This window comes from Anomalospiza imberbis, chromosome 4 (assembly GCF_031753505.1).
Source record: "Anomalospiza imberbis isolate Cuckoo-Finch-1a 21T00152 chromosome 4, ASM3175350v1, whole genome shotgun sequence".
NCBI classification, from domain to species: Eukaryota; Metazoa; Chordata; class Aves; order Passeriformes; family Viduidae; genus Anomalospiza; species Anomalospiza imberbis.
Genome location: NC_089684.1, coordinates 71,633,193 through 71,657,319, shown reverse-complemented (window position 1 = coordinate 71,657,319; position 24,127 = coordinate 71,633,193). Strand labels below are relative to the sequence as shown.

At 51.2% G+C, this 24,127-nt stretch overlaps 1 protein-coding gene across 5 annotated transcripts in view; it reads right to left on the bottom strand.

Moving 5' to 3' along the window:
• The window catches only part of DYSF (dysferlin), a 71,224-nt gene that overhangs the window by 30,824 nt on the left and 16,273 nt on the right, over nt 1–24,127 (bottom strand). For 4 of the 5 annotated variants that reach the window (XM_068189165.1, XM_068189167.1, XM_068189164.1 and 1 more), the window contains 20 exons: nt 23,135–23,259; nt 22,099–22,205; nt 20,030–20,222; nt 19,171–19,326; nt 18,336–18,467; nt 17,854–18,020; nt 17,450–17,564; nt 17,253–17,358; nt 16,620–16,762; nt 15,006–15,179; nt 14,241–14,346; nt 13,924–14,001; nt 11,031–11,212; nt 10,067–10,207; nt 9,219–9,248; nt 8,494–8,520; nt 5,574–5,675; nt 4,825–4,986; nt 4,108–4,273; nt 3,295–3,368 (listed from right to left, as the gene is read on the bottom strand). In XM_068189165.1, the coding sequence (XP_068045266.1) occupies nt 3,295–3,368; nt 4,108–4,273; nt 4,825–4,986; nt 5,574–5,675; nt 8,494–8,520; nt 9,219–9,248; nt 10,067–10,207; nt 11,031–11,212; nt 13,924–14,001; nt 14,241–14,346; nt 15,006–15,179; nt 16,620–16,762; nt 17,253–17,358; nt 17,450–17,564; nt 17,854–18,020; nt 18,336–18,467; nt 19,171–19,326; nt 20,030–20,222; nt 22,099–22,205; nt 23,135–23,259 (2,486 nt within the window). Of the gene's footprint in view, nt 1–3,294; nt 3,369–4,107; nt 4,274–4,824; nt 4,987–5,573; nt 5,676–7,627; nt 7,670–8,493; nt 8,521–9,218; nt 9,249–10,066; nt 10,208–11,030; nt 11,213–13,923; nt 14,002–14,240; nt 14,347–15,005; nt 15,180–16,619; nt 16,763–17,252; nt 17,359–17,449; nt 17,565–17,853; nt 18,021–18,335; nt 18,468–19,170; nt 19,327–20,029; nt 20,223–22,098; nt 22,206–23,134; nt 23,260–24,127 lie in introns of all 5 variants that reach the window. The other variant, XM_068189163.1, reaches the window with a different exon arrangement.

Here is a 24,127-nt window from a genome sequence, read left to right as displayed (position 1 = left end):
AAACCTGGGATCCCTTCCATGGGCAGGAAGTGGCAGCGCTGCTCCAGGATTCCAAGGATCCCTTGGATGTGGAAAAAGGGAGGAATGAGAGGTTCTTCCCAGAAAACAGCCAGGTTTGAGGATCAGGCCAATCCTGACAGCATTCCCAGTTATCCAGCTCAGGCTCGTTCCCAAAACCCTGCTCTGATCCCAGCAGATCCAGACCGCATCCTTGGGCCAAACTCCACAATTTCCAGCTGTTCTACAAGGAAAAACTTCCCTGAGGATCATTTTCCACTAGGATTCCCTCACGGCTCCCAGTGGCTGCCAGGAACAGCTCCTTTCCAGATGGTTTATCCATGAGTAGACAGAACAAATTCTGTGGCACTGTGGAAGTCCTTCCCAAGCCTCTTCCCATGGGAATGAACCCTCAGAAAACACTGGGAGCAGAGCAGGCAGGACAAGGCCTGATCCAGCAGCCTCTTCCACAAATTCCACCTTTCCAAAACCCTGTTCCGTGTCCTTTTCCCAAAGAACCAAACTAGAGGGGATTAGCCAGGAAAAATTGCTTTTCCATGATTTTTAGGATTTTCCTCACTTTGGGTGACTGGGATGTGATTCCCGTACAATTAAACTGGTTTTAAACTCCAGCTGAACTCCTGATCCCACTCGAATGAGATGGATAACGTGCTCCCAAACCTCAGAGCAGACGGATTTCACCTCTGGTTGTTTTCCCGATTTTCCAGGGAAAGCAACAAAGGGATCCTTTGTTCCAACCATCCTTTGGAGCAGGGACCAAAGCCAGGCTTGGCAAGGAGGGAGAAAAACTCCGGAGCCACACAAGGAAATGCATCCATGAAAAATCCTGGCGCCTGCTTCTAAAGAGCCCTGAGCATGAACTGCTGGCTTGGGATCCATCCCTTTTCCCAGGAAAGCGGAGCAGGAGCCGGGATTGCTCCTTGACCTGCCAAATCTGGCCCTGGATGGGCGGAATGATCCCAATGGTCCCTCCACACCTCAATCCATGTCCACCTCCAGGAGAGGAGCAGCTTCCAGGGCCAAAATTCCGAGGCGGGAATTTTGGGTTGGCTTTCCAGGAAGAAGCTCCCTCCTTTCCCGAAATAACAGGAAAAACAAGGAAAGAAACAAACAGAGGACAAATCTGTGATCAAACTGAAGATCTCCATTGGTGGCAGGGGGGATTGTTTGGGAAATGATTTTTCCAAGAAAAATTGCCAGATTTTTCCACTTTGGAATGGTTTTGTCACATCCCTCTCCCAGTTTTCCTGCTGTTTAAATTCTCCCTTAAATTTGATCCGAGTTTAGAGACACTTCCAATAATATTACCCCAGGGAATGAAGCTCCAGGATTTCAAAGCTCTGTCTCATTCCTTCCTCTGGAATCTTTGGGATGGGATCCCGAATTCCCAGGATCAGCTCCCAGAGTTCCAGGGGGTATAAAGGGAGATGTGTCTCTAACCAGAGATTTTATTCCCAAAGGAAAAAATTGGAGCAGGTTCGCCACCACTGTGGTTTTCCATTAATTAATCATGGAAATTTGAGCAGAGGATTCCAGGGAATCATGGGCATGGCCAATCCCACTCTGGGCATCCCAGGGTGTTCCCCCCATCCTGACCACTTGGAAAAACGGGACAAACTGGGAATCCCACCAATGGGAATGTTCGAGTGCTTCCTGCACTGGACCATGAGAAATCCTAATTCCAGATCATGGGAAACCCTGGATCTGGGTCATGGGAAACTGGGATCAAGATCCACATCTCAAGTTGGGATCTCATTGATTCCCACATTATTCCCTCAGTTTTCTCCCAAGTTTCTCTGTCCTGGACTTAAAAAAGGGGGATTTTATTACAAAAAGTCCCGTTCCCAAATTCCATGTTTTCTATGGACAAGCCCCAGTTACTTCCCTGACAAAAGATGAAGACTAGCTGTAAATTTGAAGGATAAATCCTTAAATGGGAAGCAAAAAGGAGGGAATGAGGCTGCTCTCCCAATTTCTCAATGCTCCAATCAGGAGCAATTTCGGGAGCTGCTTTCCACACTTTTCACTGGAGCCAAATTTCCCAATTCTCCTGTCCCATTCCCAGCGGAGGCTGAAGGATTTCAGGACAAGATCCCAACGGAGCTGTGAATAGGATCACAGAATCATGGAATGATTTGGGTGGGAAGGATCTTAAATCTCATCCCATTCCACCTTTTCCATGGGCAGGGACACCTCCCACTATCCCTGCTTCTCCAAGCCCCGTCCAACCTGGCCTCGGACACTTCCAGGGATGAGGATTTGGAATAAGCAGGAATGAGCAGGGCCACATCCACAGTTTTTTTGGGAATTAGCCAAATTCCTGATTCCCAGCTTGATGTGGGACCCAGCCCAAGCTTGGCTTGGGATACACCACAAATATCCAAAAGCACCAGAAAATCCTTGTGAATAGAAATCCCCAGGAGTCACCAAGGATGTGGATAAAGAGCAGGATCCATGCCCAAGTTGGACATCTTGGATTAAGCAGCTCTTCCACAGCTGGAATTGCTCAAGGCCAGGGAAACTGAGGCAGGAAACACCTGGAAGGCAGATTCCTTCTGGAAACTCCAGCTTTTCCAGCCCTGTGGCATCCAGGAATAGGGAGAAGGGAAATTCCAGCCCTTGATATCCCACCAAGGGATGGGAGACTGGGAAAAGATCCACCAAACATTTCTGACACCATTCCCAGCTTCTCCAGAGGCATCGGGATCGCCTTGGGATCCGTGCATCCCATGCACAGCTCGGCACAGGTCTGTCCCAAAGATTCCTTCTGCTGGAGAAGGAACCGGAGGGCTCTGGATACGGGAAGTTTCTGGAAGAATGGGAGCTCCAGGGGTGTGTCCATCCTGATCCATTCCCAAGGGAATGCTGAGATCTCTCAAAATCATTGGAACTGCACCAATTCCCCGCTCCCAGCAGCATGGATTTGGGATTCTGCAACCCCAGTCCAGTAAAATTCCTGCAAGCCAGGAGCCAAACTGGGAAAAGGAGACCCGGCCATGGAGCAAGGACGACAGAGCCTCAGGGAATTTTTGCTTTCCTTGGGAAGAAGCTGGCATGGATTTCTCTCCATCGGGAAAGCAAATCCAGCCTCTCATTCCTAGGGAATGAGGAGGAATTTGGGGTTGTGCAGGTGAGGAGAGGGAGGGAAAACACATGGAAGTCGGAAATGGATGGATCCAATTGGATCTGGCCTCACATTGGCACCTCAGATCCACCCTCACCAGATCCACTGGAGTACGGAAAGAATCCAGGACCTTCCCAGCGCATTTCCCGTACCTGGATGGGGATCAGGGGCTCTTTGTCATCGATGTCAATGAGGACGTCGTCCCTGGGTGTGAGGCTGACGTCATCTGCAACCACAGTGGGGAGGCACCGTGATCCTGGGATTTGGGAATCCCAGAGCCCAAAAACCTTGGGATCAACCTCCAGGAGTGATTCCAGTTTTCCCCAGACCCTAGTTCCATGATCCCAATCCCATGCAGAACTCTCAGACCATGCAAAGTTCATCTCCACAATCCCAAACTCATCCCAGACCCTTCCCACCATCCAAAGTTGATATCCATGCTCCCAAACTCATCCCAGACACTTCCCACCATCCAAAGTTTTTCTCCATAATCCCAAGATCTCCCAGACCCTTCCCACCACATGAAGTTCATTTCCATGATCCCAACATCATCCAGACTTTTCTCACCACCCAAAGCTCATCTCCAAGATCCCAATCCCATGATCCCTATCCCATCCAGGTCTTCAAGGAGTCAGGAAAGGGACTTGGGACAAGGACATGGAGTGCCAGAACAAGGGGCAATGGATTGAACTGAAGGAGGGGAGATTTCAATGGAATATTGGGGAAAAATTCCTGGCTGGGAGGGTGAGGAGGGGCTGGGCTGGAATTCCCAGATTTGCTGTGGCTGCCCCTGGATCCCTGGGAGTGTCCAAGTCCAGCTTGGACACTGGGGCTTCAATCCACCTGGGATAGTGGGAGGTGTCCCTGCCCATGGATGGGGTGGAATGGGATCATCTTTAAGTTCCCTCCCAACCCAACCATTCCATGACTCCATGAAGGACACAAATCCCAACATTCCCACGTACCTGGCTGCTCCTGGGGAGCCCCCGTGTCCTGCTGGGAGGGATCCCAGTAGAATTCCTGGAGGGAGCGGATCGTGCACTGTCCCACCACGGGTCTCCGGCCAAAGGGGCGGTTGTCGATGATCTTCAGGATGATGGGGGGGCTGTAGAGGCTCTCCTTGGGCAGACGCTGCGGGAAGAGGGAAGGGAAGACGGAATGAGGCTGGAAAGGGAGGGCAGAGGTTCTGCACCAGCCCCAAAAAACCAAGGGCAGAAGGAACTTCACCAGAAGAACCATTTTTATGGAATTTTGAGGTCCTTCACCAGAAGAACTAATTTTATGACACTTCCACATGACATGTGACACTTTTATGACGTCCATTTTTATGGGGTCTTAAGGTCTTCCACCAGATCCATTTCTATGGGATTTTGAGGTCCTTCACCATAAAATCCATTTTTACAGGACTGTCCTTCACAAGATCTACTTTTATGGGATTTTGAGGTCCTACATCACAAGATCTACTTTTATGGGATTTTGAGGTACTTCACCACAATATCCAATTTTATGTGACCTCCAGGTCCTCCAGCACAAGAACCATTTTTATGGGACCTCCAGGCCCTTCACAAGATCCACCTTTATGGGACTTTGAGGTCCTTGTTTATAGAATTTTAAGGCACTTCACCCCATTTTTGAGGACCTTCCCTTCCCCCTGCACCACCCCAGTCCCATTGGGACCTCACCACTTCCATGAAGAGCACGCAGATGTCGAAGTTGGGGTTCTTCTTGACATTCTTGATGACGCCGGACTGGACGCGCTGCCCCCCGCACTCCACCAGCAGGCTGGGCGAGGTCACACTGGCCAGCTGGAAGCTCTTGAGGTTCCTCAGCCCCCAGGCCAGGATCTGTGGGATGAGGGGACACCAAATCCTGAGCCAAAGCTCTGCTTCCAGGTTCCCATGGAGCTCCTCAGTAGTGGAGGAGTTCAAACCATGTAGGACAAGCAGTGGTGGGAATTATGGAATCCCTGAGGTTGGAAAAGACCTCCAAGGTCATGGAGTTCAACCTGTGACTGATCCCCATCTCGACACCAGGAGTTCCTTGGACACTTCCAGGGATGGGAATTCCAAAGCTCCCTGGGCACTTTCAATGCCTGACCATCCTTTCCATGAGGAAATTCCTCCTGATATCCAACCTGAACTTCACCCTTACCCCATCCCTCAGCCTCTGAGCTTCACCCTTATCTCATCCCTCATCCCCTGAGCTTCATCCTTATCCCAGCCCTCGTTCCCTGAGCTTCATCCTTATCCCATCCCTGGTTCCCTGGGAGCAGACTCCAACATCCCCACCTTCCACCAAGATCTCCACCTTCCTATCACGGAATTGTGAAGAGCCAGAAGTTCCCCCTGGTGCCTCCATTTTTTTCGGACTCGCACCCCAGAGTCCACCTGGGATCCCATTCCCGGCTCTCGTTCCCTGATCCGTGGCTCACCTCGATGGCTGTGCGCTGCAGGATGGGTTTGATTCCCTGCGGGACCATGTAAACGTTGGGCTCCCGCTGCGGTGGCGGATAGGGAAGGTCAGAATCCGCGGACTGCGGGAGCGGAGAGGGAAAGGAAAACATCAGGAAGTGCCAGGATGGGACATTAAACCCCTTTCCATGTTGGATCCACAAGGAATCTCCATCCTTGCCAAACTCTTCTCTCCCAGGAAATCCAGGACAGCCAGAGGTGGGAATGGCAGGATGGAGGTGCCGGAAAAGTGGTTTTAACTCTTTAATTTATCCTGGAGAAGATCCAACATTCCTGAGCTTTTCCCAGGGATCTGCCCTCCAAGGTTAAACCTTTTTTAGGGAATGGCGGGATGGAACCGCCTCTATCACATCGTGGGATTACGGCGGGATGAGGAAAGGGATGAAGCAGCAGCAGCTGGTTCGTAGTTGGGCAATTCGCAAAGAATTTAGTGGGAGCAGCACTGTGGGATGGGGGATTGGCATTGCCTCTGGATCTGGGAAGGGGCTGTGGTTCATCCCACACTTCATGGATAATCCAGAAATCCATGGGATAGGGTTCGGGTGAAATTACCTGGGAATTGCATTGGGATCATCCCAAATCTGGGAGGCAGCCAAGGAAGTCTCAATTTGCCTTCCTGGAGGAGGAAAGTGGGAGCCAGAATTCCTCCCCTTTTCTTTTCCTGCATCTCCCAGAGCCCCCAGAAAGGCCGGAATGAAAGCAAAACCTCTGAAAATCCATCCCAGGAGCATGGAATTCTCATCCAACTGTAATTTTATTGGATTCAATGACGTGTGGGTGTGTTTTAATTACAGAACTGGGTGAGGGATTGGCTCTCCAAAGGGATTTTCCACATGGAATCGTGGAATGGTTGGGGTTGGAAAGGGCCTTAAGGATCATCCAATTCTAACCCCCCTTCCTATAAAATTCCATTTTATTCCCATAAAACTTCATTTTCCTTGGGAATTGCTGGTTCCTGAGTCCAGCTGCTTGTTAGGAGAAGGTTTTCAGGAATTCCATGTGGGAAGAGGTGCCTGGGATTCCCACATGGAGCAGCCACTCCTCCATCCCATGATCCACCTGCTCCCAGCGTGAGTTAGTGCTAGCAGGGAGTGGGAATTTTATCCAGGATAATCCGAAAAAGAATGGAGAGCTGCAGAGAATTCCCACATTCCCTGGGTTACCTCTGGAACTCTAATTTCCAAAAAGCCTCATTCCAGGCTGCTCAGGCCGAAAATCATGGAATGGTTTGGGTTGGAATGGATTTTAGTGATCAATCCTTCAGCAAATCCAATGGGAAATCCTTGGAAAAAAACTCCTGCCCCATCCATCCTTTCCAGGATCAACTTGGATTTTAACCCTGCGTCTTTCCAGGGTTTTTTAAGTCCTTCCTGCTGCTCTCCCAGTGGTTTTCCAGGCCTTCTCTTGGTTTCCAGCTGAATGTCAGAGGACAGAATGTTGGAATGGATGGGAATGAGCAGGAAATGCCAGGGATGAGGGGGGAGCAGGGAAGGATCAGGATGGGAGTGGGGAAAAGTAATTCCCAGACAAAGCTGGCTGGAGGGAGGAAAATCCATGAAAATCCTGCTGGGAGCCAGGATGGGTTGAATAAGGATAAATCCGAGGGAATCCAGGTGGCAAGGAGCTCTGGAGATCATGGATTCCAACCCGGATTTGGATCAGGATGAGTGAAAATCAACATGGATGAGGTCAAAAAAAAAAAAAAAGGCTGGAAAAGATTCCCAGTTTTTAGGGAAGCTGGGATGTGATCCAAAGATAAATGCCAGAGTTCAGCATGAATTTAGCCCCAAAAGGCCATTCCCAAGAAAAAATGGATAAGGATGGAGCCAGCCTGGTCCTTCAGGAGCATCCATGAGGCACCAGATGCTCTGGCCAGCACCAATCCTTGGGATGCAGTCTCAGGAATTTTGTCAGGATGGGGTTCCTGCAATCCTGCTCTCCCTGAAAGGCTCTGATGGGATTTTCTTGGATTCTGGGAAAAGGGAAGGAAAGGGAAAAGGGAAGAGAGTGATACCCATTGGAGGAGCCCCTCATAGAACAAGGCAGGGATGCAGAGCTGTGGAATGCCCCATCCCGGAATTCCGGCAGTGGGAAGAAACAGAGGAAAAAAGAGGAAAGATATTATTATGGACACACGGAATAGTGGGATGAGCTCCCAAGGAAAGGTGGCTTGGGTGGGAAAAAAATCTTGGAAAAATGTGTTTATCCCACCCAATCCAACATTTCCTGGGAATGTAGCTCAGGTGTTTCCTAGCTCGTCTCCTGGATTTTGGGATTAACATCTCCGAGGGCCACCACAACATTCCAAGAGTTGTTCCCTTTCCCTGCCTGGAGTTTTCCAAGATCCCAACTCTTGGTTCAGACTGGGATAGGTTCCATGGGATGCACAAGGATAAAGTCTTGGGATTCTGGGTGTAGAATCAGAATCACGGGAATTATGGAATCTCATGGAATAGTTTCCATTGGAAAACTCATCCCATTCCATGGGCAGGGAACCTTCCACTATCCCAGGTTGCTCCAAGCCCCATCCAAACTATCCCTGAATTTTTCCCAGGACAAGGGATGAAAATTTCCTTCATAACAACTGGAACAGTCCAGCACATCCTCGATTCACAGTAAATTCCCTATGGAAAGTTTGGAATTGGGATTTCCCAAGGACAGCCCAACATTCCGGCTCTGGCATGCCTGGGTTGAAAGGATGGGACACCTCATTCCATAGGGTAAATGGATCCCAACATTCCCGGCCAGGAGGCTGGAGGTCACTCATATTCCCAACATCCTGATGCTCCTGGCTTAACCCATCTGGGAAAAAGAGGATTTCCCAAGGAAGCAAATTTGGACAATTCCAAGAGGAAAAACAAGGAATTCCCAAAGACTCACCTCATCCAGGCTAGAGGAGAGCTCGCTCTAGGAAAGAGGAGGAGAGGATGGAATTAGAGGAATTCTCATCCTAAGGTTTATAATTGGAGCTGACATCCAAAGGGAATCAAGGAACGGTTTGGGGAGGAAAAATCCTTAAATCCCATCCAGGGACACCCCCTCCCACTACCCCAGGTGGATCCAACCTGGCCTTGGACACTGCCAGGGATCCAGGGGCAGCCACAGCAAATCTGGGAATTCCAGCCCAGCCCCTCCCCATCCTCCCAGCCAGGAATTCCTTGCCAAGATCCCAGCCCAATCTCCCCTTTCCCAGTGGGAGCCATTCCCTGGGTCCTGTCCCTCTGTCCCTTGTCCCCAGTCCCTCTCCAGCTCTCCTGGAGCCCCTTCAGGCCCTGCAAGGGGCTCTGTGAGGTTTCCCTGGATTTTTCCCTTCTCCAGGGGAACATTCCCAGCCCTCCCAGCCTGGCTCCAGAGCCTTTGGAGCATCTCCATGGGATCCTATGGATCCTGGAATAGGATAAATTTGCCCTGTCAGGGAGGAGCTACCCCATTCCCAGTTTTCCTTATCAGCTGAGGAAAAGCAGAATTTCTACACGGGAATTCCTTCATCCTAAAAGAATTCCCTAGGACAGGATGGAGGGTTTGCTGCCAGGCTGGAAACAGGCTCCAAATCCCTGGGAAAGCTGGGGATGGTGCTAGATTTTCAAGGAGGAGTCAGGAATTACCTCAAATCCAGGGATGTGATGAACAGCCGGCTGCAGGGAGAGAACACAATTCCCATTAACATTCCCACTGCTAATTCCTCTTTTTCCAGCAGGGAAACTTCAGCCCCTTCAGTTCCCAGCTCTAAAAATCCTGGACTCTCATCCAGCCAGGAAATACCAAATCCACCCAGATGATTCCCACAGGGATCAAACACCTCCTCCAGGAGCACATCTAATTCCAAGGCCTTTCTAAGGCCTTTCCCACCCAGTTCTGAGGGAATGAGGAGGAGGAAGAGGCCACGTGTGGATATCTGGGGCCCGGTCCTGGTGTTTGGGCTAGGATTTCCAGGGAAGTTGGAATTGTAGGATTCCCATTCCCAGAAGAACCTCAGGGCTCAGAAGGAAGAATGGGATACAGGGACTGAGCTTTCCAACCCATCCCTTTTCCCTGGCACATCCAGGATACAGACGTTGGAAAAGCCAGAGTGGCTTCAGCTCTCCTAAACCCCCTCCAGAAATAATTCAAAGGAAAGGGCAGCATTCCTCAGGGATTTGGCAATTCCCAGCTCCCTCGATATCCCTGAGACCCCCCCCTCTCCCCCCAGAACTTGTCCAAGGACAGAAGGATCCATCCAGCCCATCCCACCTGGAATCCTGCAGTTTTCCATCAGGCCAACCCTAAGCCATGTCTTTTCCCACCTGGAAAACCTCATCCTATGGAATTATCCCTCAAAAAGGGACAAATCCCAAATCCCTCCAGCTCTTTGCAGGCTCCAATGGTACCAGTGGAAAACCCAACACCTAGAAAAGTTGGGTCATGGGGAATAACCGGAATTTCAGAGCATTCCAGGCTCAGGGATGGATCTCACCTTTTCCCTCTGGATCAGCTCAAAGGCAGCCAGGAGCTCCCCGACATTCCGGCCGGATTTCAGGACAGGATACCAGGAAAGACGGGGTGAGCGCTCCAGGCTGGGCCGGCAGATGCAGCGTCCCATGAATTCATCCGCACCCTAGAAAGGGAATTCCAGGGAATTGGGAACCGTGGGAATCGGGATCGTCCTTCCGATCCCTTTTCCCATACAAATCCATTCCCACCCTCAGCCAAAAATCGGGAGCGAGGGATGATCCCCTCATGGTATTGGGGCAGGGAAAACAAATAAGATTGGTGCCCATAGAGCCTCCAGTTTTCCAACTCTTCCCAGGAATTCCAAAGGCTGGAAAAACACTTTTTTAGGAGAAAAACACCTTTATAGGAATTCCTATCCCAAGTTTTCCAGAGCAGGAACTCGGAGCCTTTGGCAGCTCCTAAAAATCCCACTCCCTGCTTCACACTGGGATCTTTGGAATCTTTCCTGCTTCTGGCTGGGAAGGAGCAGGAGAGAGGGAAAAAGATTCCTGAGATATTCCCAAGCCCTTCCCGAGGTGTATTCCAAGTGTTTTTCCACAGAATTCCCTCCTGCACTTGGTTTTTCCAGGTTTTTTTTTTTTTTCCCAGCATGGTTTTTCTGGGAAAAACCTCGAGTTCCTGCCACCAACCCCCCAGAATTCCATCATTCCCAGGCCCTTTGGACATGGCAAACAGCAGAGGGCATTTCCATACTTCCATGACTGCTTCCGACTTTATCCCAAGGTTTTTCCATGAGGAAACTCAGTTATTTTTCCCCCTTTAAATGACAGTGAGGAAGCTCAATGAATGGAACCTCAAGGACACCACAGGATTTTCCCTGGAATTTTTCCCCTCTGGAATGTCCACCTCAAAGCCTGAACCACCCAGAGATGCCAGACATCACATTCCAGAGGCTGGGAATTCTCTGCGGGAATCGCCATACTCACATAGGTGTCGTGGTCATAGATTTCCACCAGGATGTTGGGAGGGGACTCGGCCACATCCTGAGAATTCCCAAAAATCTCGATCTCATAGAAGATCAGGGTCTGATCCCAGGTGGGATTCAGGGTGTTCTTCTCCACCACCGTCTTCTGGCTCTGGTGTAGGAAGGACACGATGGCATAGGGATCTGTGGGAATGGAATTCAAGGATTGGGATTCAGGGATGGATCCCAGCTCTGGCTCTTCTCAGAATTCCAAGCTCCATCCAGAACCAGCTCCCAAAGAATTTGGGAATTCTCAGCTCGCTCCATCTCATCCTGAGATTCCTCAGGTCTTGCTTGAGGAGAAAGGAGTTGCCCAGTCTATTCCACCTGGAATTTGGCATTCCAAGCCCAAATTGCCTGGTTTTCCAGGCAGTTTTCCAGCTGGAAAGACTCAGTCTGAGAGTTGCGATTGTTCTAAAGATCCAGGGAAATCTTGGAGCCACTTCCGGGGCCTAAAGGAGTTCCAGGAGAGCTGGAAATTTGGGGTAAGGGAAGGAGGGATAGGACACAGGGAATGGTTTCCACTGGGAAAGGGGAGATTGGGGTGAGATCTTGGCAAGGAATTCCTGGCTGGGAGGTAGAGGACCATCCCACACATCCCTGGATGCAGATTCCAGGAACATCCCACACATCCCTGGGGGCTTTAATGGGAGTCAAAGGATGCAGCTCCCAGGATTATCCCACACTCCCTTGGATTCAGATCCCAGAATTATTCCACAAATCCCTGGGTACAGATCCCAAGATTATCCCACACGCATGGATTCAGATCCAAGGAACACTCCACACACATCCCTGGATTCAGATCCCAGAAAAATGCTACATCCCTGGATTTAGATCCCAGGAAAATCCCACATTCCTGGATTCAGATCCCAGGATGTTCCCATAAACCACTGGACTGAGATCCCAGGATTATCCCACACCCCCTGGAAGCAGGGCCAGCTGATCCCAGCAGCATTCCCCCCTTTTCCCAGGAACTGGGAAACCAAGGATTGGATTTCCCCCTCTATCCACACTTAACAATCCAGGCCTACTCGGACATTCCCAACAACCCACTCTGGGAAGAGCCTTTCCCACTTTTCCTCAGCCAAATCCATTACAATAAACAAAAACCCCTGGATTTGGAGCTGCTTTTTCTTTTTCTTTTTTTTTCCATTTTTCCCTCCCTTCTCCTTCTTTTTTTTTTCATGGAAGCCTCTCTAAAGCCCCTTTGTTGGGAGCAGGGAATGTTTATTTTTCCAACTGCCGAGCCCCTTTAATGAACTCCTTTATTCCCGGCAGCGGGAATCACAATCCCACATTGTGGAACGTTGCTGCTCATGTTGTCCTTGGCCGGGATTTTTCCAAAGGAAAACGATTCTGGACTCCCCTCCTGGGCCATGAGCTCACCTCGCTCCCACCTCCTCATCCCAACAAGGAGCCTTTTGTGGGAATTCCAGGTGGGAGCAGGCACTGGGGGATTTTTTGGATGCTCGGGGGTGTTTATTCCCAAAAATCACATTATTCCAACTACTGGGAGAAGCAGGATTCCGTCGGGATCACGGTCCAGCTGCTCCCCCAGTTTTGGGATTGTCCCTGTTTCCCATCATTCCTGGGATGTGTTGTTCTAAGAGGGGTTGAAATCCCAGAATTTGGAGGGAAATCCCACACAAATCCCTCTGTAAATTCTAATGGGAATCACGCAGGGATAGCCCTGGAGGGATGTTGGATCTCTCCCGCCAGTGGACTCTTTTCCCAGGAATTGGGACATTCCACATTATCCCAGCTCTGATCCAGAGGAGGTGACATTCCCTTTTCCCGCTTTTCCAGCTCCAAAGCATTAGTGGGAATACCTGACTGGGATGGCCCAGCCTCCAGGGATGAAGATGTGGGATTTTCCGGCTGCTGGGATAATTCCAGGCATTCCATCCCCCCTCAACCACATTCCAAAGGGATGTTCCATCTGTGTCCAACCTTCCAAGCACCTCCAGCATGGAAATCCCATGGATAAAAGAATTTCTTCTATCTCAACTTCTTTCCTATCCTAAAAAACCCCAGTGTGGGAAGTCCCAACCACACCAGCACAATTCTGGGAATTTCAGAAATCCCTGGAGTTATGCTGGGAAATGGTGGAGCAGCAGGACATGGAAAACTCCTCCACAAAGGCCAGCCCCTGTTTTCTACCTGGATTCCCTTTTTCCCACAGAAATTCCCTTCCTAAATCCCAAACCCCAGGGACTGCTGCCCCCCTGTGCAGCTGGGAGAAGGGGGATGATAAGGAATTATGGAATCATGGAACCGCTGACTGTTTTGGGATGGAAGGGGCCTTAGGGATCATCCAGATCCAACCCCATGGGCTGGGAACCTTCCACTGGATCAAATCCAACAAGGAATTTCCTGAGGAGGCTGGAGAAGAAGGGGGCAGACTGTGCTGAGGTCCTGATTAAATCCTGTCACCCTCTGGAATTTTCCCTGGGCACGTCCCATGGTAGTTTCTCCCTGTGCTCCATCATATAAAGCCTGGAGAAGAGAAAGGCTCCAGAGATTCCTTGGAGCCCATTCCAGGCCTAAAGGGGCTCCAGGAGAGCTGGAGAGGGACTGGGGACAAGGCCTGCAGGGACAGGACCCAGGGAATGGCTCCCACTGGGAAAGGGGAGATTGGGCTGGGATCTTGGCAAGGAATTCCTGGCTGGGAAGGTGGGGAGGGGCTGGGCCGTAATTCCCAGATTTGCTGTGGCTGTCCCTGGATCCCTGGCAGTGTCCAAGGCCAGGTTGGACACTGGGGCTTGGATCCACCTGGGATAGGGGAAGGAGGTGTCCTGGCCCATGGATTGTCCCTCTGTTCCCGGAATTCCATTCCAGTGTAGATCTGGACTCACCGGAGAAGCTGTCCTTGTCCATGGCCATGAGATCCCGCGCCTGGTATAGGTAACAGCGCAGGTGGAATCTGTTCCCAGCTGCCAGAATAATGGGAAACATGGAAAAGATCTCAGGGATGTTATTCCATCATTCCCAGTCTCCCATCTGAGGGAATCCCAGATTAATCCCCCCAGGATATCCCGAGCTCCGATCATGGAGCCTGTGGATGTTCCCATAAGCAGCATCTTCCCCTTCACCCTTTTTCCATCTTTCTTTTTTCCATCTTTTTCCGGGAAAAGGATGGGAAACACCTTTCCTGCTCCCCTGGGATCCTTACAGTCAAAAATGCAGGAGATCGTGGGTCTGTTGACTCCGAAACTCAGGGTGGATGCGGATTTTCCATCGGATTTTCCATCGTCGCTTTTGTCATCCATCACTCCTCCCTGCAAGGAAAACAATGGAAAGTCGGGATGCCGGGATTAACTCCAGAGCCGGGATTCCCAACTGGGATGGAATTCTCTGGGGCATCCAAGAGGAGTCTGGGCTTCCAGTATTCCCCAGAATCCTAAAATTTAGGTTGGATCAGCTCTTGGAGATTCCAAAGTTCTCTTAATTCCCCATTGGCCTTGGAATATTTGTGGGAAAAGGAGCAATTTCCAAGGCTGAGAATTCCGATTTGCAGATCCCATGGGAAAAAGGGACTAGGAAAATTCCTGCTGGGAGCTCTGGGGGTGAGAGGCAGTCAGGATCCCCTGAGATGGGAACAGCTCATGGAAAACACCATGGAGCTGCTTTTATTTCAAAGGGATCAACTCTGGATTGGAGGGAAATACAGAGCAAGGAAAGAAGGTGGGGCAAAAAAGCCAAACAGGAGAGGAAAAAATTCCACAAAAACACAGAATGGGAGCTTTGTGCTGCTTTGGCTCTCATGGAATCATTGGAAAAGTGGCAGGTTGGGAAATCCAGAGTGTGGAGAAAGTTGGGAACAAAGAGGGAAAGCAGGGAACAAACAGGGCGAATAACGGGTTAACCGGAAGCACATAACGAGCAGCCAATAACATTCCCAGGCAGAAATTTGGGAATGGGAGAAGCTGTTCCCTACCAGAGCTCCTTCCAAGGCGAAGACGGCAGCAGGTCCGGTGCGTTCCAGAGGCTCCATCCGGCGTCTCCAGCGGCGCCGGCGGAAGGAGTCGGAGCGGCGCTGCTGGAGGTGGAAGCGCCAGCCGAAGAGGGAAGCATATTCCCAACCATCCCCGTCCAGCTCCTCCTGCTTGTGCTGCCAAACAGGGATCACAGGGATCAGGTTTTCCAGGACTGACCCAAAAGATGGATTTAGATTTTTCGGGATGTTGTTGGATACAGTTGTTCCACTTCAGGGTTTCCCTGTGTCTCCCCCAGGCTGGAATAATGGACGGAAGTAATGGAATTGTTTGGAGAATCATAGGAATATTCAAGTTGGGAAAGATCTCTGAGGTCATTTGGTTTTGGTTGGGAAAGGCCCTGGGGATTGTCATGGAATCATGGAATGGTTTGGGATGGAAGGAACTTTAAAGCTCAGCCACTTCCAGAGACAACTCCCACCATCCCAGGCTGCTCCAAGCCTCATCCAGCATGGCCTTGGGCACTGTCAGGGATCCAGGGGCAGCCACAGCAAATCTGGGAATTCCAGCCCAGCCCCTCCCCACCTTCCCAGCCAGGAATTCCTTGCCAAGATCCCAGTCCAATCTCTCCTTTCCCAGTGAAAGCCATTCCCTGAGTCCTGTCCCTGCAGGCCTTGTCCCCGGTCCCTCTCCAGCTCTCCTGGAGCCCCTTCAGGGACTCTGAGGATTCCCTGGATTTTTCCCTTCTCCAGGTGAACATTCCCAGCTCTCCCAGCCTGGCTCCAGAGCAGAGGGGCTCCAGAATCCCAGAATGGTTTGGGTGGGAAGGGATCTTAAATCCCATCCCATTCTACCCCATCCATGTTCAGGGACACCTCCCACTATCCCAGGTTGCTCCAATCCCCAGTGTCCAACCTGGCCTTGGACAATTCCCAGGATGGAGGTGGATTGTCCCAATCCAACCATTACCACTACTGGTATGGGATCCACACTGGGAAAGCAGCCCTCCACCCATCCCTGGGTGAATCCCATTTGGAGCGGGATCGCTGGGCTGGGGCCAGATCCTGCCCAGACCTGTGGAGCTCCAGCAGCTCCGTTTCCCATCCTGCTTTTCCCTTTGCCATCATTCCAACCCCTCCCATGGCTCTGCCACCTCTGGAATTCTCCCTAGATCATCCACCCCAAGCCTGGAAGGTTTTTCTCCCAGTGACACCCACAGCAAATGGGGTGACAGTGGCTACAGTTATCCCGAAAATTTTCTGGGAAGGGAGACAAGTGGCCTTGGGAACCGGTGGGGGAGGACTGAGGAGCAGAAGCGTCATTCCCGGTCCAATGGCACCATCTAGAGGGAAGCGGGATAGGGACAGGCTGGGGACATCGGCCCTCCCCCATGTCCCACACTCGGGGACTTCCCTGGATGTCACCATCCCACCCCTCATCCCTGTCAATCCCTCCGGAATGTTCTCCACCCCTGGGAATGTGGCATTTTCCACTGGAAACCAGGACGAGCCCCCCTCAACCTCCAAGGAAAAGCAGATCCTGACAAAGCCAGGCACCCAACCTGAGGGACAAGGCCACATCCTGATCCAGTGGCACCTTTTCCCGGCCAATCCCACCTTTCTCATGGCTTCCATGTGCTCCAGGTCGCGCCGGCGTAGCCGCACCCAGCGCCGGCGCCGGTGGGTGTGGAACATCTTCTCCGCCGGCACCCAGGCCTTGGGCTTGCGCTCCGGCGGGATCGTGATCCCGTATTCCCAGCCTTGGGAAGAAGGGAATACGTGGTGGAGGTGGGAGAAGAGCCTCCCCCACCACCTTGGCTCCCACCAGGAATTTCCAATAGAGAAGGTGTGGCTGAATCCAGCAAAATTTCCTGGTTGGATTTCTTTCCCTATGGCACAATCCATCCCTCTGGAATGCCCAGGGATGGATCCATGGTGTCCTTGGCTCCAAATCCCAGGCTGGGGACTCTTCCCTCCCTCCCCCCAGCCATTCCAGCTCCCAGGACCATCCCAGCACTCTCCAGCCTGGTGTTTTCTGTTTCTTTTCCACCAGGATCTTCCCAGATTATCCCAGCACTGCCTTTGGGAATTCCCACAGCTCCAAGCAGAGAAAAAGGAAAATGATCCCCCAGAGTCTGATCCCTTCTCCGGATCCAGTTCCTACAGCCATGGGAATGTTTTCATCCATAGACCATGGAGAGAAATCCCAAACTTCCCAAATCCCAGATCCCAAAATTCCATCTTTGGTACCTTTCTCATCCACAGCCCTGTTGAGATCCGTGTCCCATTCCACATCTTCCCACTTCCAGCCTGGAGGACACTCAATCTCATCCTTGGGCAGGACCTTCTCCCCGTTCTGTGGGACACAGGGAATTCTCACCCAAACCAATCCCTATGTTTCCCCTGGGATTCCAGCCCGGCTCACAGAATTCCTAGTTTTCCCTCACCACATCCGTGTAGGAGTCGGTCATGTGGATCCACTGTCCTCCGGGAAGCCGGACCTGGTTCTCAAACACCTCTTCCACAAAGCTCAGGTGTCCGGCGTCCACGTCGTGCAACAACCTGAATCCCAGGAATACCCAAAATCGGGGATTCTCCATCCCACCTTCCTCCTGTGCCATCCTCAGCGCTCCCAAATTTCTCCCACCCTTCCAAGGAAAGTTCCTCCTCAGGAAAAAACCAAACCAGGATGAAAATCCCACCCCAAAGCTCCTCAGTTTTGGAATATCCCAAGATTTGGATGAGGGGGAATCACATCTGTGGGCAAAGACAAGGAAACATGGGGGCATCCCAGATTTTGCCATCAGATTTTGGGATTCCCAGGAATTCCTGGTGGAAAAGCCCCACTCACGTCTTTTCTGGGCAGATGAACCAATCCCCGGCCCAGGTCCATCCTGCAGAAGGCCGGAAGCTGTCCTTGGGAAGCTTGATCCGGCCGGTGACATCGGAATATTTGGGATAAGTGAGGCCGGTGGTGCCCCAGTTCCCCACCAGCGCCAGCTTGGTCTGGTTCTCATACTGGGAGAGCCAAAAGAAAGATGGATTTGGGGTTGGAATAACAGAACTCCATGAATGATCCCATAGAATCCCATGAATAATCCCTGCAGAGGGACAGACTTCCTGGGAAAAGCCCAACCCATTCCATGGCATCCTGATTTTCCCGTTGTGAGGGACAATGCAGCTCCATGGCTCATTCCCAATTTTCCCCTCAGCATTCCAGGCTGAGCTGGTGGAAACAGCTCCTCCTTCCCACAGTTTTTAGGGAACAATGAGGTTTTAGGTCCAGCCCACCCCCTTTTACCACTGGGATGGAGGTCCCTTGGGAATGCTCACGGTTTCGGCAAAGACGGAGAGTTTTCCTTCGGCGAATTGGTTGAATTCCTTCTCATCCACGGCCAATCCAAACCAGAGCCGCACCCGGATCTGTGCCGGGATCCGTGGCCCCATCGCCTCCTCCTGCGGGTACTGACAAGGAAAAGGGGCAGGTGGGACCCTGGATGGGGCAGGTGGGACATGGAGCAGTCATGGGATAATGTCAGGAGTGGAGCGCTTTGGGATCATGGAATTGAGGCTGGAAAAGACATTCAGGATCATCCCAATGCCACCATCAACGTCCCTAAAATGTGACCCCAGCTGATCTTGAGGAACTTCAGAATTCCAGTAGTCCTATACAGGATTAGGGATAGAATCAGGGACAAGGAAAAGGTGACAGAAAGGTCAGGGACAGGGACAAGAACATGGACAGGGATAGAGAAAAGGACATAGACAAGGTAAGGGACAAGGACAAGGTCAGGAACAGGGACAAGGACAAGGAGAGAGACAGGGACAAGGACACAGACAAGATCAAGGACAGGGACAAGTTCAGGGACATGGACAAGGACAAGGACAGGGTTAGGGACAAGGCCAGGGAAAAGGACAAGGACGGGGTCAGGAAGAAGGTCAGGGACATGGACGAAGTCAAGGACAAGGACAGGGAGAGGGACAGGAACACAGACAAGGTCTAGGATTTAAGGTCTCCCCCCAACCCAAAATTTTCCATGATTCCATGAAACCGGAGCTGAATGTTGTGTTGGGATTTGAGCTTTCCTGCTGGATTTTCCATCTTTTTTAATGAAATTTAGTGGGAAAACTGTTTGGAAAATCAACATGGACATGCTTCCAAAGGTACCTTGAGGAAGATGGTCTGGAGCTTCCCACAGTTCCGGCCACAGCAGTTGGAGATGTTCCGGGAATACAGGACCTGGTGGGCTGGGATGCGGGCGAAGGCCACACGCTTGTCCCCCTGGAGCATCCAGATGACAATGTCCGGGAGGCTGTTCTGGGGCTAGAAAACACAAATCCATGGGATACCGTTAGGAGGGATCCACCAGCACAGCCCAGAATGGGATCGGGAAATCATGGAATGGTTTCGGGGAGATCTTAAAGCTCATCCTCTTCCATGGGCAGGGACAGCTCCCACTATCCCAGGTGGATCCAAGTCCATGCAGCATGGCCTTGGACACTGCCAGGGATCCAGGGCAGCCACAGCAAATCTGGGAATTCCAGCCCAGCCCCTCCCCACCTTCCCAGCCAGGAATTCCTTGCCAAGATCCCAGCCCAATCTCTCCTTTCCCAGTGGAAGCCGTTCCCTGGGTCCTGTCCCGGCAGGCCTTGTCCCCGGTCCCTCTCCAGCTCTCCTGGAGCCCCTTTAGCGACTCTGAGGATTCCCTGGATTTTTCCCTTCTCCAGGGGAACATTCCCAGTTCTCCCAGCCTGGTTCAATGGCAGAGGGACTCCAGGATTTCCACTTTTCCTGCTGTGGGATCAGCCCGGAGCACATGGAACTTCCCACCCACCAACATTCCAAGTCCTTCTCCCAGGGCTGCTCCCTATCCATGAGTTGACCTCAACCCATCCATGAGCAAGACCAATCTCAACCATCAGAGCCAAACCTGGCACCGTGGGAGAATCCATGGATTTGGGAGCCAGGATAGAACATCACCCCCATTTCCCACCAAAACTACAATGGGAAAACCAGGAAGAGTCACCTCCTCCGCCATGGCCCGGAGTCGGCACAGCCAATCCTCCGCCTGATCCAGGATTTGGGAAAGGCCGGAATTGTCGTGCTTGAGCCTCAGGGCCACCTTCAGGATCTGCTCCAGGTGGGTGGTCCGGAAGCGGAACAGGTTCTGATCCAGGTGGGTGCTGGATGCCTTCCCCAGGACATCGGGAAGCTTCAGGCTGCAGGGATAGGCGGGAATCAGGGATTGGGTTGGATCAGGATGGACTTTGAAGGCCATTAAGGATTGTTAATTGTCACTGATCATCATTAATGGTGATTAATGGTCATTAGTGGTCACTAATGGTCACCAATCTTTATCAAAGGTGATTAATGGTCATTAGTGGTCACTAATTGTAATTAATGGTTATTAATGGCCACCAATCATCATGAATTGTTCATTAATGGTCATTAAAGGTCACCAGTCATCATTAATGGTAATTAATGGTAACTAATGGTCACAAATCATCATCAATGGTCATTAATGGTCATTAACGGTCACTAATCATCATTAATGATCACTAACCCATCCCAAATCCACTCCCAATAGCTCATCCAGCTTCTTGTGGGATTTTCCAGCCTTTTTTAATGGTTTTTCCATAGTTTCGGCGAGTTTCCAAGGAATTGAGAAGCCACCAAAGATATTTGGGAACAGGAAGAGCAAGAGAGCTTCAAACCACAGCTGGAATTCCCCCTGGAATCAGGATGGGAATGAGCCATGCCCACATTTTAATATCCATTATCCAAGCTCCTGGAAAAATGGATCAGGTGCCAAACTGGGAGGTTTTCCTGTAAAATTCAAGGATTTATGGATCCGCTGCTATAAATGAACTTCCTGCTCCCAGCTCCCAAGCCACAAATCAGGATTTCCTCCGGAAAAAATAGATGGAAAGAAAGATAAATTTATTTTTAGGCCGTGGAGAGTTATGAAGGAGATTTTTAAGGATGCAACATCCCTACCTCAGGAATAGGGATTGGGATCTGTAAATCCCATTTTTTATATACAGGTAAAGAGGGAGAACATGGAATTATGGAATGGTTTGGGATTTTCCACTATCCCAGGTTGCTCCAAACCCCATCCAGCCTGGCCTTGGACACTTCCAGGGATAAGAATTTGGAGTGAAGGGGAATGAGCAGGGATAAGTTGGAAAAAGAGGGAAAAGGGGGGGGAAAGGGGGGGGAAAAGAGGGTAAAGATAAAAAAAGGAAGCAAGGATAAAAAAAGGGAGAGGAAGGAAAAAAGGGAAAAACAAAAAAAGGGAAGAAAAGGCAAGAAGGGGAAAAAAGGGGGAAGGGAATAAAAGGGGGAAAGACAAAAAAAAAGGAAAAAAAACAGGAAAAGGAGAAAAATGGAAAAAAAAAGGGAAGAGAGGAAAAGGGAAAAAGAGAAACAAGGGAGAAAAGGGGGGAAATGGAAAAAAGGGGTAAAGAAGGAAAAAGGGGGATAAGGAGGGAAGAGGAAAAAGGGAAAAATAAATGGGAAAAAAGGAAAAAAAAAACAAAAAAAGGAAAGGGGAGTAGTGGAAAAGGGGGGAAAGATGGGGGTGGAAAAATGTTAACAGGGAGAAAGAGGGAGAAAGAGGGGAAAAAATGAAAAAAGAGGAAAAAAAAAGAAACAGAAAAAAAGGCGGAAGGGGGAAAAGGAAAAAGAAAGCAAAAAAGGGGGGAGGGGGGAAAAGGGGAAAAAGATGGGAAAGGAAAAACTGAAATAAAGGCGAAATATGGATAAAAGGAAAGTAGGAAAAGGGAGGAAAAGGGGGAAAGGGGGAAAGGAGGGAGAGAAAATAGGAAAAAAGTGACAAAAAAGGAGGGAATAAAAAAAAGGATAAAAGGAGGAAAAGGGGTGGAAAAGTGGAAAAGAGGGGAAAAAAAGAGGAAAAATGGGAAAAGAGAAGGAAAAGGACGAAAAGAGGCAAACGGAGGGAAAAGGGGAGAAAAAGCAGGGGGAAAGAGGAACAAAGGGGGAAAAGGAAAGGAGAAGAGGGGCAGAGGCTGTGGTTCCTTCCAAGATGAAGAAGAAACATCCGGAAAGGTTTCCCATCCTGAATTCCCGAAGTACCTGCAGTCAGCAATGACGTCATCAAGCAGTTGGGATCCCAGAGCCTCCAGCTCAATCGGAGAACGGTTGGATTTCAGAGCCACATGGACCTTCTCCAGGTTTGCTTCCTGCAGGAAAAGTGGGGATCAGGAGCTGATGAATCAGCCAGAATCCCATCCTGCTTCCAGGATATTCCCAGCAAGAGGCTGGGGAAACTCCCAGGGATCAGAGATTCCTCTCTGGGTCCCACCAGGGATCTGCATCCAAATGGCTGGAGGTCCAGGGGAACAAACAGGGAAATCCAGTGGGAAATCCCCAACTCACAGGAGCTAAAGGACAGCTCCTGGATCGCTGGAATTGTCTCCAGGTTGGACAGGGCTTGGAGCAACCTGAAACGTGGGATGGTGTCCCTGAACATGGAAAGGGGTGGGATTTAGGGTTTCTCCAAATGCAAACGACTCCAGGATGGAACGAATGCTCTGGGAGAGCTGGAAATGTTCCCCTGGAGAAGGGAAAAATCCAGGGAATCCTCAGAGTCACTAAAGGGGTTCCAGGAGAGCTGGAGAGGGACTGGGGACAAGGCCTGTAGGGACAGGACCCAGGGAATGGCTTCCACTGGGAAAGGGGAGATTGAGCTGGGATCTTGGCAAGGAATTCCTGGCTGGGCTGGAATTCCCAGATTTGCTGTGGCTGCCCCTGGATCCCTGGCAGTGTCCCAGGCCAGGTTGGATACTGGGGCTTGGATCCACCTGGAATAGTGGAAGGTGTCCCTGCCCATGGCAGGGGGTGGAACTGGGTGGGATTTAAGTTCCCTTCCCACCCAAACTATTCCATGATTCCATGAAGTTCCTCATGCAGTGGACACACAGCTGTGTCCAGACACTCCCCAGCTTGCAGGTGGCCTCTGTCCCCTGCCAGTGTCCCCAGAATATCCCCAGGGATGTCACTGGACACTCCTCAGCTCAGAGGTGTCCCCAGGGATGTCACTGGACACTCCCCACCTGGAGGTGGCCTCTGTCCCCTCCTGGGGTCCCCAGGGACGTCCCCGGTCACTCACCAGCCGCTCAGCTCCGTAGAGCAGGAGATTCTGGGCGTCCATGCGGTGGCCGATGTCCTCCCAGTACGAGGACAGCACCACCACCGGCTTCACGTTCCCCCAGGGCAGGTAATAGTAGTGACAGCCTGGGGGACAGCACGGTGTCACCTCAGGATGTTGGGATAACGGGATCCACCCCTCGGCAGTGGGGATGAAGGGGGAAGAGCGTGATTGGGATGGGAATTCCCCTTGGAAGGTATTTAGGAGAAAGATGGGAATGGTGTTCCCCAAATCCTTGAGATCCCAAGATCCAACAGGATCTAGCTTCATGGCTGTGGCAGCGAGGCCAGAAACCAGCTCAGCATTCCTGGTGGGATGGGATGGAAGCCAGGGAAAGGTGGTCCCAAAAACCACCCCATGGAGCCAAGAGAAGTCCCAGCTTCCCTGCTCCTTCCCAGACAAAAATTCCCCATGGCTGAGGTGGGAAAACCCTCTGGAGTTGTCTGGTCCAAGCAGGGACACCTTCAGCAGGATCACCTGGACACAACCTCTGGCTTCCCCTGGATCCCTGGAAGTGTTCAAGGCCAGGTTGGACATTGGGATTTGGAGCCACCTGGGATAGTGGGAGGTGTCCCTGCCCACAGATGGGGTGGGATGGGATTTAAGGTCACTTCCAACCCAAACCATTCTGGGATTCTGGAGTCCCTCGGCTGTGGGAGAGCTGGGAATGTTCCCCTGGAGAAGGGAAAAATCCAGGGAAACCTCACAGAGCCCCTTGCAGGCCCTGAAGGGGCTCCAGGAGAGCTGGAGAGGGACTGGGGACAAGGGACAGAGGGACAGGACCCAGGGAATGGCTTCCACTGGGAAAGGAGAGATTGGGCTGGGATCTTGGCAAGGAATTCCTGGCTGGGAGGGTGGGCAGGGGCTGGGCTGGAATTCCCAGATTTGCTGTGGCTGCCCCTGGATCCCTGGCAGTGTCCAAGGCCAGGTTGGACTTTGGTGCTTGGATCCACC